Genomic DNA, 14,546 nt, shown 5'->3' on the forward strand with positions numbered 1-14,546 from the left:
AATTGTCACACTGATCTTTCAATCAATCAAGTTGAAATTGCAGTAGATCTCGTGGAGCGGAGCGTTGATAATGGACCGAGTGTGGGATATATTGGTTCGGCAAGAGTCTCGATGAATGCATTCTGGTTTTGATTCGCTAATATGATAATTCGTTAAGATCTCGTTAAAAAAGGAATGGGAAGCACAAATGAGCAAGAATCTAAGATCAACGCGTCAGACTTCTAAATAGACGAGTCAAAAAGAAGATTATCTACAAAATGTCCTATATAATACAACTGATTTCAAGAGGTTACACCCAGTTTTCAACTTGCATTCTCGCTTTTTTCCTGATCATCTTCCTCTCCTTCTACTCGTTCACCTTCAAGAGGTATGACTCTTCTAGTTGGGCTTCTAGCTACAGGAGTTTCGAGGATCTAAATGAAATCCCGAAAGACATTAATTTTTAGCTTTTCGTTTTTGGATTTCTGAAGCAGATCAAAATGCTATTTGTGAAAATTGCTGCATTGTACTTACTTCTTTCCTCAATTCCTCTCCACTAATCTTGTCTTTCTCCTCACCTAATGTATCATCTTTTTCATCAACCACACCAAGCCTAGTTCCCTTTCTGAATACTTCTCCTTCTTCTTCTACCCATTTCCTAGAAGCTTTTTCAGTTGGACTAGTTAAATCAGTCAAGAAATCATTTTCAACAAATTCCCCTTCTTTACCTTGAAGCTTATTCTGATCTTCAAGTGAATTTTCGTTTGTATGCGCAGTCAATACTGATGGTTCATTTTCAACTGGATTCGAAGTATTAATTGAACCTAGTCCTAAACCAGAATTTGATTTTGTAGGAGTATTCAATCTTCGAAGTATAGGAGTTTTAGTAGGAGTTGATTGTGTGAAAGAAGTTTCATCGATCTCTTCAGGATCAGAATCATTATCTGAATCACCAATTGAGAAATTTGGACTTGAAATTTCAGTTGAACTAATTCTCATATGTCTTCTTTGTGGATATAATCTTCCTCCATTTCCACTTCCGGACCTTGCTCTCCCACCATTATATTTGATGTTATTATCATTACCACCATTTCCATTCATTTGATTATTGGGGGAATTAGTAGGAACAATTTGAGAAGGTAATAATAATCTAGGAGGAGGTATAAAGTTTGAACCTAATTCAATCATATTTGTGAATTGATCATTTAACCAAAGTAATCTTTCTAAGCTTTCTGAAGGTAAATTAGAATCTTGAATTTGTTCAATTATCCTTTCTTTAAGTACTTTTGACCTCTCATATAAAGTTTCAAATTCTTCAATAGGTAATTGATTTGATTCCCATTGATTTGAAATATTTTTATCTTTATTATTTCTTAAATTATTATAAATTTGTCCAGCTTCAAACCATTTTTGTAAATATTTTAAAGTTTCTTCTGAAATTATTAATACTCTTTCTGGTTTAAGTGTATATACATATTCTCTAGCTTGTCCAGAAGGTGTAAAAGTTAATTCAAATCTTTCTTGATCCTTTTTTAATTGATCAATTTCTTTAATTTGTTTAACTAAATTTGATTTTTTAATTGGACCCCAAACTATTGCTTCTTGTTGACTTGATGCTTTCTCTACAGCTAATTCAGTATTTCTTATACATGATTGTAAGATACTTTGAGAAATTTCCGATTGAGATATTGAATTAGGTTGAATAGAAATATCTAAACATCTAATCAAATTATTCGATTTCAGTCCAACTGATAAAGCTAATATACCAGCAGTTTCAACTTGATCATTATTGGTCAAATCTAGATGCAAGAGTGATTTTGATTCTGGCAAGAATTCAGCTAATGAGATCGCTCCTTCAGTTGTCAATCCTGTATCAGAAAGGAAAAGTCGTTTTAAAGAAGTATTGACAGTAAACGAAGTCCTCAATGATGATATTCCCTCATTGGAAGGTCCACAACATGGGTTGTTTGAAAGATCAAGTGTTTCCAATGTAGAATTATATTTCAAAGCTTCGGCAAGGGATGCTAATCCGGAAGACTCGATCTTGTTATCGCTCAGATTGAGCACTTTGAGTGTCCGATTTCGTTTCAGTACCTGAGCAATATAAGTTACACCATTCTAAGATGGTCAAAGGAGATGAAAACAGTCAACCACAGTGTACCTCGCGATTGAAGAACAACCTTACTTACTTTGATCTCATTAGATTTCAAATCGAGGGTCAACAACCTTCCTATCCTCTCCACTCCGTCTAGAGCTCTGACACTCCGTTGCAATGCCATACTTGCTCCGCCGAGCTCTGGGTTAGACATTTTGCCTTCGGCTGTGATCGGGAAATTGCCTGCGTCTTGCATGGCGGAATTGCCTCCGCCAGGCATGACCAAGGGATGTTTCGGTGGCGGTGGTGGTTTGTAGCCATCTGGAACTGTTCGTGACGTGACCCCACCTGTGGGCGATGATATGACGAGGGGGATAGGAGGTAAATCTCTCTCATCCAGTAAAGGAGGATGAGGTTTCCTTGTTCGAGCTGCGTACGGTACAGTTGGAGGAAGGTTAGTAGGATTGGGCGATGAGGCGGCGTCACTGGGAACGAGTAAAGGTGATTGTGTGGAAGGGTTAGGTGATAATCCGGGTGACAAGGAAGACATAACGAGTGTCGAGTCTGGGTAGTCTCGAATCATAAGGGCTAGAGCTACGGCTCCTAGTGGTCCTATTCGATTCCGCCGCAGGGATATGTTCTTGAGGTCGGATGAACGTACACCCTGGGCTATGATACCAACGACTCAGCCTTGCTCAATAAAGGGGAATAACAAGAGCGAATGGGGAAAGCTCACCTAAAGTCTCCAAGACATTTGCTCTCAAGGCACAACCATCCAGACGGAGAGTCTGCACTGCAGCAGGTGTACTACTTTCTTCATGCTCTTTCAACAATGGCGCAGGCGGTATGAAGCTGCCATACGCGTCCTTGGAAGTTCTCTTTGCATCTGCTGCGTCTATGCTATTTGCCATATGGTGAGCAATGACTTTCGCGTCGTGATCGACATCGAGCTGAGCTGAAGCGTCGGAGGAAACACCAGTGTTCGGCGTCGATTCGGTTGCTTTGATCTGTGTCGATGTCAGAGCTTGAACAAGGTATTCGATGCTCTTTTTATCCCAGGTTGTTTCTGACAGGTCAATATAGCGCAGGGATCGAGCCTGCAGGTCAAGAAAGCAAATCAATTTTGCTGTTAAGGAAAGTCCCGAAAGTGTATAACCTCAACGAAGATCAACAGCTAAACGCTTTACTGACTCACTCTTTTCAGGAATACAGCCAGGAGCCTCCAACCACCAGGCTTAATCTTCTTGTTTCCCTTCAAGCTCAAGTTCGGCAGCGTCCCAGATATCAACAAGGCGTGTAGAATGGGTTTCAAGCTCTCTTCGGTTTCTATAACTCCGTTTTCAAGCTTCAGCTCGCTTAAACCCCATTCAGCCGATAACACATCAGCAAATGATTCCGCTGAATATCGCGTAAAGGGTACATCGAGCGTATTTGGACTTCCTGGAGGAGCAGTGACACCTATCGTAGTATGGTCGATGAGTCGAAGGGTGAGATGTATATGCCGAGGTTTTGGAGGTGGAGGTATCATCTATATACCTCGAACTGTTAGTCCATAAAAAGACATATATATGGCACGTGGTGCAGGCAACAAGAAAACGTATAACTAGTACGCACCTCTAGAGCCCTGGTGATGCCTACTCTTGGTCTCTCTTCCCTGCTTCTACATGCCGTCTCGTATAGCAGTACTAATCTCCGAGAATGCCAATACTTCGGTCCACAATTTGATGATAGTAAGGTCTTGTGATTGAGTTCAATCTACACCATAGTACACAAGCGAAAATTGGTCCCAATCAGCAATTCACCTGAGTTCGATATATGCTCGTGTATGTGAGACTTACCCTTTGCCTGTCCTCTACGACCTTTGCCGACCAAGGTTCCCCGTGTGAGCTGATTGGATATGTGATACTCAAACTTGGCAACACAAAAGTAGCTCTCTTGAGGGGCTGCTTTTGTTTCATCTTTTCGGATACTACTCCGTTTGACCCGTTATTTGACATGGGTGATCCAGCTTCAGGTAGGGAGATGCTTCTGGATGGTAAAGGTGAAGCTGCGGGGGAGCCGGTCGCCGACATGGATGCAGTATTATTAGGTGAAGGCACAAACCTACTCAGGCCTAACCCAGCCAATCTACCTGAAATTGAGGCTAGAGCTGCTCCTGCTGTAGCTGGGGTCATAGAGCTTGGTCCTTTAGCTGTAGGGTCGATTGTTGAGCTGGAGCTTGAGCTTGGGCCTGCAATTGAGTCTTCATTCGCATCGAATAACCTTGAAGTAGTACCTACAGCTGTATTGACTGCTCCTCCTACCATATCTCTCAATCTGTTTCCTAAAGTAGGTTTAGCAGGTGGAGGAGGGGGTTTGAGTATACCTTTGGTGGGTGGTTTTGGGCGTCTTTTAGCCGGTGAAGGCGAGACGGAGATTGTTGAATCATTGTTAGAAGGAGGTACGAGAGTCGATGAGGATGCATGCGATGTGACCTGCTCCTCGCTATTCATAGACGTGGTAGTCGATTTCTGGAGTGGTTGTGACGGGACTATATCGGATCGGTTCTCGGGAGCTGCAGAAATGATTGACGTTGTTGGCAATTCATTGTTGGATTGCTCGGCAGACGTAGATTTTGTGTTGGAAGCTTCGGCTTGCGATAGCTCGTCTGCTTGTAGAGCACATTCCCGCATCACTAAATTCTCGCTCTCACCCGGAGCGGTGGCCGACATATTGCTACCAAGGAGCGAGAGTACAAGATATGTATAATAGTAACAGGAAGTCAAGATGAATGAGGAGAGCGTTTAGAGACAATAATTATCTTATAAGATATCAACAGCGCATTGATTATGACGCGCGTAGGGGGAATACCCGAAATAGGCTCGCTGATCTTCCATCTACCAATCAGGCCCAATCTCGATTAGGCACACGACAATCATAAATTAAATTACATAAACAGGAATGATAATATTAATGACTTTTTCTTTTGCTTGTTTTCGCTCTATCTCAAATATTGTTAAATCTTTGAAGAGACTTTATTCACATCATCTACATTCATACTTTCAGCCTATATGGTTCAGGTCTATTCGGAGCAACAAAGGACGGAGACGGAACTGGAAAGCCATTAAGTCAAACAATAAGCACAATAACCCCCATTACCCCGAATTGAACTTAAAACCTGGCTTTCCTCTTTGAACAAAATGACGACCAACCTATACGCAGTAGCTGGACCATCCAAACCATCATCAGTCGTATCAGTATCAACAGCGTCCCCCAAATCAGAACCACCTTCACCTCTCAAGTCAATAAACCCTTTACCTTCATCTTCCTCGACAGTCAGTCCTCATGGAAATACAGCCGGAGTATCGAAATCCGGGATGAGCTTAGATGAGAATGGAGAAGTATTGAAAGTACCTGCGTTTCTCAATAAACTGTATACGATGGTCAGCGATGAGTCTGTCAACGAGTTGATATACTGGGGAGAGAACGGGGATAGCTTTTTCGGTGAGTAAGGTCCTGCAGCAATGTGTCAACACCACAAAGTATTCATGACAACAAGATGCACGGGTATCGAATGACAGATACTGATGTAATCTTCTCTGGAATTTCAGTTCCGAATGCTGAGCAGTTCGGTCGTGAACTGCTCCCGAGATGGTTCAAACACTCGAATTTCTCGAGTTTTGTCAGGCAATTGAATATGTAAGTTCTCCGTTCTCTAATGATCGTGGGCGACGGATACTGATGTTGCTTTTCGTTAGGTACGGTTTCCGTGAGTGCATGTTGCGGGATCAATGTGAGGTAAGAGGTGTCACGAGGGCTGACGATACATGTAAATCATCTAGACAAAGTTCCTCACCTTCAATCAGGAGCGCTTAAAAACGAAACACCTGTCGAGCTATGGGAATTTGCCAACCCGTTCTTCAAGAAAGGACATCCTGATCTTCTCGTCAAGGTAACTCGTAAAAACAACCGACCTGGGAATCAACCTACAGCACCATTGACTGCGACTGGATCACTCAATACTCGTTCGGCTTCACAATCTGCCTCCACTTCGTCTGCGCCTCCTGGAAAATACCTAATCACAGATGGCACAGTAGAGGGTGAAGCCAATCAATTGGTCGGACCAGCTGGACAAGCATTAGATCTCAACGCAATTCATTCTGGTATAGCCGCTATACGTCAAACTCAAGCAACGATAGGAGCTGATCTGCGCAAGTTACAAGCTTCAAACGAAGCATTATGGAGACAAGCATATGAGACGCAGGAGAAACAAAGGAAACATGGTGAAACAATAGACTTGATCGTCTCTTTCTTAGAACAGCTTTTCGGTACCCAAGGAGAAGGTTTAAAAGGATTGAAAGAAGCTATGTTGCGAGGAGGACTGGGTAGACCAAGGGAGGATAGTAATTCGGAAGAAACCGTCAGCGGCAGTGCAAAGAAACGCAGACGCATGGGTCTTGATAGGATGATACAGAATGCTCCGGCTGTCGAAGATGAAGATGATGATGACAGGCTCGTGGAAATTGGTTCCAGTGAGTAGAGTTTTTCGTGTTACTTGTCGTGTTGTCAAGCTGACAAGAGCATACACCTTCGTAGCTTATTCAATGCCACCTTTCAAACGAGCGGCTACCACGCCTGATTCGTGGGGGTCAAGCGCGCAACGATTCACAACAATACCTACGGAAGACGAGTCAACACCCACAGGTAGCACTAGAGCAACTCCAAAGGGTATCACACCGGGTGCTGAACAGACCCTAGGAGCGAACCATTTATCTCCTTTGTCCGACTCCGATCACTTGCTACCTAGTGATAGTAACGCATTAGCAAGATACAGCGCACCTAATAATCCACATCAGCAACAGTTGAATTTAAATCCTCAATCATCTGCACCGCTACTTAGTCCCACATCGGCAGAGGCTGCTGCGTCGGCGTACAATCTCGATCCTTCTTTACTGCAAACTACCATTGGATCGCTGATACAATCTCCAGCTGCCGCTCAGATGTTCCTGAATTCTCTGAATAACTCGGTGCAGGGTCAAGCACTTCAAACACCTACGAAAACAGGACAACATCTACAACAGCAACAACAGCAACAACAACAGCAGGCACCACAGAATTATCAGACTTCAGCAATACCGCAAATCAATAGCGATGCATCGTTAGATCCCACATTAGCTTTGTTCTCACCTTTGCCTAATCAAGACTCTTTGGTGCAAAATTCCAATGACTTGATGAAGTCGTACCAAGATGCAGTAGGGATGAATGGCAATGTGGATCAATTGCAGGAAAGTATAGATTCCTTGGTTAGATCGATGGGGTTGGACCTCCCTACTAATACAACTGGAGATTTATCATCCGGGAATACAAACGCAAGTGGAAATATGAACGGATTCAATGCAAGCGGAATGGGAGGTGAAGGTGAACAATTACTTGATCCTGATTTCAATGTGGATGAGTTCTTAGAGCATCTCGCCAAGAGTGGTGAAGAGGATGGTAACAGTGCCATCAACAATGGGTTGAATGGTAGCATGTAAATCATGATAGTAGAATTCGGTGTATATAATAGATCCTCATCGCTTGTAAAATAGTAACATACATAGATGATCATGTAATCCCAATACTCCCAAGTAAACTACATGTTGAGTAGTAGTAATCTCAAGAGATAACGTTCTGTTCCTGGGATGGTGTTATTTGTTTATTTTTACCCTTTTGACTGCGATTCCCATAATTCATGTCCTTTTGAAGATCCTCTCTTCTTTCCCGTCCTAAATGTGATCGCTTGTAACGTCATTCCCTATCTAGCTTCAATGACAATTCACGAAATGCTGGGACAATTGCTACTGCCGCAGTCTATCGCAGTAGGGTAGCTTATATTTACATAACTCATTCCTATCCCTTGTTGATGCAACAGGAAAATTCCTGTTTCACCTGTAGCCTTCCCACGAGATTCTCGCCTAGATCTACCTCTTCGAAGAACAGCACAGTATACATGTACGCAGCCTAGATAAAATGAATTCCTCTTCTTCAAAATCATCTTCTTCAAAAGCCAATAGACGGTACCCAGATTTACATATCAACTTGAGTTCACCTTCCACCTCCTATTCGTCGAATCAAGGTGGTTCAAAACATAATTTGGAAGTCATATCGCCGACAAACGATTTTCGATCGAGATCAAGATCGCCTTCTAGATCTACTGGTGTGAATCTGGACATTGATATACCACCTGTTCCCGATAGTTCAGCGCTGCCCTCACCGTCAAATCCATTTCAATACGAATTTTCACCTTCACCAGAATCGTTTTTGTCACCTTCATCTAGATTCATAGATCCAGCGAGATACGAGCTTAAGAGGTGGAATAGAATAATCATGAAGAGGAATTGTCAGCCGACACCTTTAGGATATGCATTACTATCCTTAACAATTCTGAGCGTGTTGTATTTACTGTCTGGATCCAACAATGATACCCACTTATTACCCTCATCATGGAGCTCGACACCTAGCACGAATGAACTTCCTTACGATGATTTAGAACATCCAGAAGATGATGTTGGAACGATAGAACAACCAGATTTACCTTCACTACCCTCGATATACTCCTCTCACTTCCCATCACTATCACTACCTTTATCGTTCGACGTACCCAAATACTACCACCTCTCGACGAAACTAACACAATTTTTATACCGACCTGTTCAAGCACATGATGAAGCGAAAGAAAGTAATTATGAGGGATGTCCAAGGGAATTGAGCGATAAATTAGTCAATCCAGATCAATATAATGGTGATGCGCAGTTCTGGATAGAAGATGTCAAGGAGGAGGAGATAGCCAAGAGAAGGTATGACGTGGTCAGATGGTTGGAAGAAGCTATAGAACGAGGGGAGGAAGTGATAGGCCGAAAGGATGGCAGTACGGGTAAAGGCAGGGGAATAGTGTTGACAGGTGGGAACCAGGTGAGCGATCCCTTTGATATTTGATCGGAGTCAACGATATCCTTGCGAACGTTGTTCCTTGTAATGGTTGTCGTCTCACAATCATTCAAACTCCTATAAGATCAGCCACTCTTTCTGAACTGACTCCTAAAAATAAAAATCAGGATACAACTTTGCGAACAATAACCGCTATCAAACACCTTCGTCGCCTGAATGTTGACCTCCCAATTGAAGTCTTCCATTACTCCGATGAATTGACAGATGGAAACCAACGAGGGGAGATAGAAAACTTGGGTGCGACGTTGCGGGAGGCGAAAGGCTTATCAAAAGTCGAAGGAGTCTGGAAGGTGAGCCCGTGTTTGCGGACTGCTAAAATACAATGCAGAAATGCAAAAGCTAATAATTTTGTTCCATGTTCTTCGATAGAATTGGCAAGTGAGTGTTGTACATACCGTCTTATCCCTTCTCTACTGAGATTCATTGCCATTCCAACATATTATGGGTCTTTGACTGATACCCATATAGATCAAAGGACTTGCTCTCGTCCAGTCTTCTTTCCGTGAGATACTCTATCTCGATTCAGATAACGTCCCACTTCGATCACCTATCCACCTCTTTGATTCGCCAACATATCAGAATAATGGTCGAGCTGTGTTCTGGCCTGATTTATCAAAAGATCACCCTGACAACGCTATATGGAGAATCGTAGGAGATACATGCTCTCTGGACAAGTGGACTTTTGAGTCTGGTCAAATCATAATTGACAAAGCGGGGAATGATGGTCTGAATCTCGCTGCTTTAATTATAGCCAGTGGAATGATGAATGAGAGGGATTTCTGGTTCAGGATGTGTGGTGGTGATAAAGACACATTCAGATGGGCATTTAGGATACTGGATCTAGACTTCGGTGTATCACCCAGATGGATGAGTGCTTTAGGATTTAGGAATCAATTCGAAGGTAATAGATTCTGCGGCCAGTGAGTGGGACTTTTGTAGTCTGTGGCTTAAAACTGATGTCTATCACCGCACAGCTCAGTTCTGCAATATGACCTTGATACACCTGAAGGGTTCTCACGACCGCCTCCGCTCTTCGTCCATTCGTAAGTCTAGTATGGCACATCGAACGGCATCTTGCATTCTTGTGAGATACTGATTCCAAAAAACACATTACACAGGAATTTGTTGAAACACCTGGGCGCTGGTGGATTAGGCAAAGGTAGTCTTTTCACCGACATTGTAAGTACATTCAGAGTACAGTGCATCTCCTACGCATACGTTGCGAAGGCTGATCTACGTGATTGCTTGCCTTAGCGTCGAATGTCTGACGATTACTCATCGAGTCCTTCCTTGAATTACGCCCATTCATGGGTATACATGGGTCAAGCTCGCGGCATGTGTCTCGATTTAGATTGGCATGATACAGTACCTGAGGAGCTACGGGAACGAGAAAGGCCAGAAACGATACCTGTATCAGAAGAGGAAGGACATGTGTTTGAAGGTTTTGAAGATAGTTGGTTCGATGAAGGAGGTAGAATTGGAGGATGGTGATTCGCAGGAAGTTTTGATTACGGAATAATCGAAAGTTGACCGAGACCAAAAGATTGTAGCCACATCGACCCTCAACATTTAGCATACACATAGAGCATATAGACGGAACCTTTGTAGCGATCATGTATGGCATGAGTTCACCCATCTGCTGATGCTAGTTATATTGATCTTCAGGGACCGTTCGAAAACATCGAGCCTTAAACTACCTAACTAGCTAGATGACCTCCATCAATCACGAGATCCGTTCCTGTCACGAACGAACTGCCCTTCGATAGCAAGAATACGACCGGAGCTATGGACAGGAGTCAGTTCGAGTTTAAAGAGGGGAGAAGATTACGCACCTTTTAGCTCCGAGGCATCGGCTACCCGTTTGATAGCGGTGAACTTGGTCATATTATCGACGTACTCTGGATGCGTCGGTATGTAATTCTGCCTCATAGTGCTTGTCACAATCTAGTACAACAACGAACGTCAGTGTTGCTTCATACTTAAGAGACCCTTATATTCATCTAGCGGTATATGTTACATGACATTTGTACTCACCAGTCCAGGAGATATAGACTGAAATCGTCACGTCAGCCTTCTCACTTGGACCTCACACCTGCGAGAAACAATCACTTACGTTTACTCTGATGGCACGAGCACCCCATTCAGCTCCTAAAATACTAGCTAGATGTTTGATAGCAGCTTTCGCACTACCGTATGAAGGACCAGGTACTTGTCTGTTGAAGCCTTGTCCATGTATGCTCGAGGTCAAGACGATACTGGCGAGAGGAGAATCTGGGTCAGATGAGTTGACTTTTGGGTTCCGATTGATCCATTCTTTAGCGAAGATCTGACATGATAGGAAGCTGCCATTGAGATTGACATCTATTCCCCGTTTCCATTGATCGTATTCTAGCTCTAAGCCTGAAATGGGTATAGGAACACCTGCAGTGACTACTAATCCTCTTAAAGGTGCCGATGACTCATCAATGGAATCGAAGATAGTTTGGAACCCCATTTTGAGCGATTCTTCGTTGGTGACGTCGGCCACACCGTAATTAAGTTTCAGCCCATTCTTCTCCGCTGTGGCCTTGGCAGGTGGCCAATCATTCTTGTCGGGTTCAGGCAAAAGATCCAGGACGAATATGTTGGCTCCGCCTTCCAAACAACCGAGAACGACTGATGCTCCTATACCCCTTCCTCCTCCAACAACGATCACAGTCTGTCCGGCAAGGGAGAACAATCGAGGCACGGACAGAGTTGATAATGCGGAGGTAGCGTCTGTGGATTATACTTCAGTCTAGCTTCGTTTCGTTATTAGGCTGTACTGACCTGTCATTGTGTTCAGTCTGCCTCAAGTCGAGCCAATGGAGAATTCCGTGAGGAAATGATTGAGAAGACCGAGGACGTCTAATAAATATGATCTTGCAAGGTGATATAACTGGAAATCCAGTCAAGTGATTTGTCAACGAGAAAGATAAAGCGATAGGTTAGCTTCCCCTCAGCCCGAGGGAAGCGAGCTTCGCGATGTGCTTTCCGATTATTCATTTCATGTCTAAATCGTTCATGTCTATGACAATCTCCCAAGGAAACCTTCGTGTTTCAGACAAAGGTCATGTGATAACGATTCATCAGTCACCCATGCACCCATGGATCGCGACGGAGCCGATCCCCCAACCTGACGTCTATCTACCAGAAGGGATTTTCCAGGTGACGAGGGGAATTCAGGCGAATGAGCGATCGCCGAGTTACGCGATCTGAACTTTATTGGCTAAGTAGAAACGTTCTGATCTGATAGCACTATGCATTGTCTGAAGCGGAGTAACACGGTAGCAAGTGCAATTGTCACCTTCCGAGCTACGCTCTGTTCCACCAGTATATATATTCCATGGGCATTGCCCCCCCCTCTTCAAGATCGATAGACAGCTCACGAATCTTCACCGGATCTGCCATCGTGTCACAATTTCTCAGTGTCGGGACCCAGAAGCTCTCGTCGTCGAGGACGAGAAAAATCAAATCAACGTAGCTGTCATTGTTGATGCTCATACTGAAGACTATCAAGACTATTTGACTTTGCGCGAAGACTTCTCTAGCGAGAAAGAACAAAGATTGAATGTGAGTTGACCGTATCGTAATCTCTGGTTGTCCCAACAAAGCTGACGGGGCTTAGCGGAAAATCGACTGGCATATCTTGCCTCCCCTCATGCTCATCTACATGTTGACTTATGTCGATCGAAGCAATGTTGGTAATGCCAAATTATTTGGTGCTCAGAAGGATCTCGGCATGAAAGGAACTGATTGGAATATCGGCTTGTCATTGCTATGTACGTGTTGTCCTGTTCGAATCCTTCCTTATGCAATAGGCTTGGCTCACTCCAGTAATAGTCATTACTTTCGCCATTGGTGCTCCCTTCAGCGCTGCTCTAGGAAAGAAATACACGACCAGGTTCAAATTACCATTGCTTTTGGCTGCTTGTGGCGCTACGATCCTTGCGGCCGGATGTTCCAACAACAAGGCGGCTTGGTATGCCTTCCGATTGATCCTTGGCTTGTTTGAGTCTGGTCAGTTGATCTTCGATACTGAATGTGGGGTTCCAAGGAATCAAGCTGATTTTCATCTCTATGACCAGGTGTACCATCGATCAGTGCTTACATTCTCTCAACGTGGTACTCATCCGACATTTTTACCAGTCGGTATTCCTGGTTTTACTTCGGAGCTACCATGTACGTCAACCAGATTGCAAGTTGGTACCAGACAGCTAACGCTTAACAGATCCGGCGCTGTTTCTGGTTTACTAGCTTATGGTATCGCTCAGCTGGACTATCACTGGGGCTACAAGGGGTGGAGATGGATCTACGTCCTTGAAGGATTTGCTAGTATCATAATAGCTATCCTGTTGTGCTTTGTCATACCAGGTACAACAGAAAGAACTCACAAATGGATAACATCTGAAGAGCAGCGTTTCATTCTGCTGCGAGGAAGATACACTTACGGAACAGACAAATCCGGTAACTCGTCCGAGTTCAAGTTGAAAGAATATTTGTCTGCTTGGACAGTACGTATAGCTCTCCTTCCGATTTCACTGCCGTTCACTCATACTCCTTAGTCTCCTCATCTCTTGATCCCCGGGTTCTCCTTCTTCAGCTTCCCGGTCGGGATCTTCGCCTTCTCATTCACGTTGCCAACCATCATCGCTAGTATGGGCTTCACTGCTGCAGCGGAGCAAGGTCTTTCGGCCCCTCCTTACGTTGCGGCTACTTTTGCCGTTGGGTTCACGGGTTGGGCTTCCGACAGATACAAAACGAGAATTCTCACGGTGGTCGGTCCAGCTTTTGTGGCAGTCGTGTGAGTGAATGATATCAGGGCCGATGCTGCGAGTAATAGAGGTCGTGCTCAACCACAAAAAGTGGTTTAGCGATGATGTGGGCGTCAGTTGGAAAGAAGAATCTCGTCGGGGTATGCTGTAAGTCTGTTCTAAGCCTGAGGTTATGTGCAATCCTGATATTTCTGTGATAGACACCGGGTGTATGCTCGCTGCGATGGGCTTCTATCCCCTGAGTCCTACACACACATCCATATTGGCTCTCAACAACGCTGGCCAGTCTAAGCGAAGTGCAGCCTTAGGCGGTTTACTAGTTTTCACTCAAGTGGGAGGAGTTTTAGGATCCAACATTTATCTGTCTTCACAAGCTCGTGAGCTGATTCCAGTAATCGCCTTCTCATCTATCAGCTAACCTAAACCGTCGATAAGCGTACTATCCGGTGGGCTTCGGGGTCTCTGCTGGTCTGGTCATTTTCGGTAATTTGATTGTGATGACTGGATACTGGTTTTACGTCGGGGCGGTCAACAAGAAACGAGCTGCCATGTCTGAAGAGGAGATCCGGGCCGAATATACTTCGGATGAGCTCGAGGAGATGGGTGATAAGGCTCCGCTGTACATCTACTCAAGATGAGGTCACTATTCACACACACACAATAGTGCTCTCGTGATCCTGCGCGAGGTGTCATTCTTCATCTTGTTTGGGCAT

At 44.1% G+C, this 14,546-nt stretch overlaps 6 protein-coding genes across 6 annotated transcripts; 4 read left to right on the plus strand and 2 right to left on the minus strand.

Moving 5' to 3' along the window:
* Window positions 1–302: 302 nt before the first annotated feature.
* I206_103741 (uncharacterized protein) lies at window positions 303–4,785 on the minus strand (the record flags this gene model as incomplete). Its single annotated transcript, XM_019153033.1, has 7 exons — window positions 303–413; window positions 514–2,097; window positions 2,169–2,743; window positions 2,811–3,171; window positions 3,270–3,602; window positions 3,689–3,829; window positions 3,913–4,785. The coding sequence occupies 7 exons, from the start codon at window positions 4,783–4,785 to the stop codon at window positions 303–305; spliced, it is 3,978 nt and encodes a 1,325-aa protein (XP_019013194.1).
* A 468-nt stretch (window positions 4,786–5,253) lies between these two features.
* I206_103742 (uncharacterized protein) lies at window positions 5,254–7,587 on the plus strand (the record flags this gene model as incomplete). Its single annotated transcript, XM_019153032.1, has 5 exons — window positions 5,254–5,557; window positions 5,665–5,752; window positions 5,812–5,822; window positions 5,896–6,585; window positions 6,650–7,587. 5 exons carry the CDS (start codon window positions 5,254–5,256, stop codon window positions 7,585–7,587), a joined length of 2,031 nt encoding a protein of 676 aa, XP_019013193.1.
* Window positions 7,588–8,062: 475 nt separating this feature from the next.
* I206_103743 (uncharacterized protein) lies at window positions 8,063–9,457 on the plus strand (the record flags this gene model as incomplete). Its single annotated transcript, XM_070202825.1, has 3 exons — window positions 8,063–9,004; window positions 9,148–9,330; window positions 9,410–9,457. 3 exons carry the CDS (start codon window positions 8,063–8,065, stop codon window positions 9,455–9,457), a joined length of 1,173 nt encoding a protein of 390 aa, XP_070058926.1.
* A 372-nt stretch (window positions 9,458–9,829) lies between these two features.
* Window positions 9,830–10,531, plus strand: I206_103744 (uncharacterized protein; the record flags this gene model as incomplete). The annotated part of the gene is made up of 4 exons (XM_019153031.2): window positions 9,830–9,960; window positions 10,015–10,083; window positions 10,159–10,219; window positions 10,295–10,531. 4 exons carry the CDS (start codon window positions 9,830–9,832, stop codon window positions 10,529–10,531), a joined length of 498 nt encoding a protein of 165 aa, XP_019013192.2.
* Window positions 10,532–10,737: 206 nt separating this feature from the next.
* I206_103745 (uncharacterized protein) lies at window positions 10,738–11,855 on the minus strand (the record flags this gene model as incomplete). The annotated part of the gene is made up of 5 exons (XM_019153030.2): window positions 10,738–10,823; window positions 10,873–10,984; window positions 11,075–11,092; window positions 11,154–11,797; window positions 11,849–11,855. The coding sequence occupies 5 exons, from the start codon at window positions 11,853–11,855 to the stop codon at window positions 10,738–10,740; spliced, it is 867 nt and encodes a 288-aa protein (XP_019013191.2).
* Window positions 11,856–12,318: 463 nt separating this feature from the next.
* Window positions 12,319–14,471, plus strand: I206_103746 (uncharacterized protein; the record flags this gene model as incomplete). Its single annotated transcript, XM_019153029.1, has 10 exons — window positions 12,319–12,345; window positions 12,488–12,631; window positions 12,687–12,840; window positions 12,902–13,078; window positions 13,147–13,240; window positions 13,290–13,572; window positions 13,624–13,862; window positions 13,925–13,980; window positions 14,034–14,210; window positions 14,269–14,471. 10 exons carry the CDS (start codon window positions 12,319–12,321, stop codon window positions 14,469–14,471), a joined length of 1,554 nt encoding a protein of 517 aa, XP_019013190.1.
* Window positions 14,472–14,546: the final 75 nt, after the last annotated feature.

The sequence above is a fragment of the Kwoniella pini genome, chromosome 4 (genome assembly GCF_000512605.2).
Source record: "Kwoniella pini CBS 10737 chromosome 4, complete sequence".
Taxonomy (NCBI): domain Eukaryota; kingdom Fungi; phylum Basidiomycota; class Tremellomycetes; order Tremellales; family Cryptococcaceae; genus Kwoniella; species Kwoniella pini.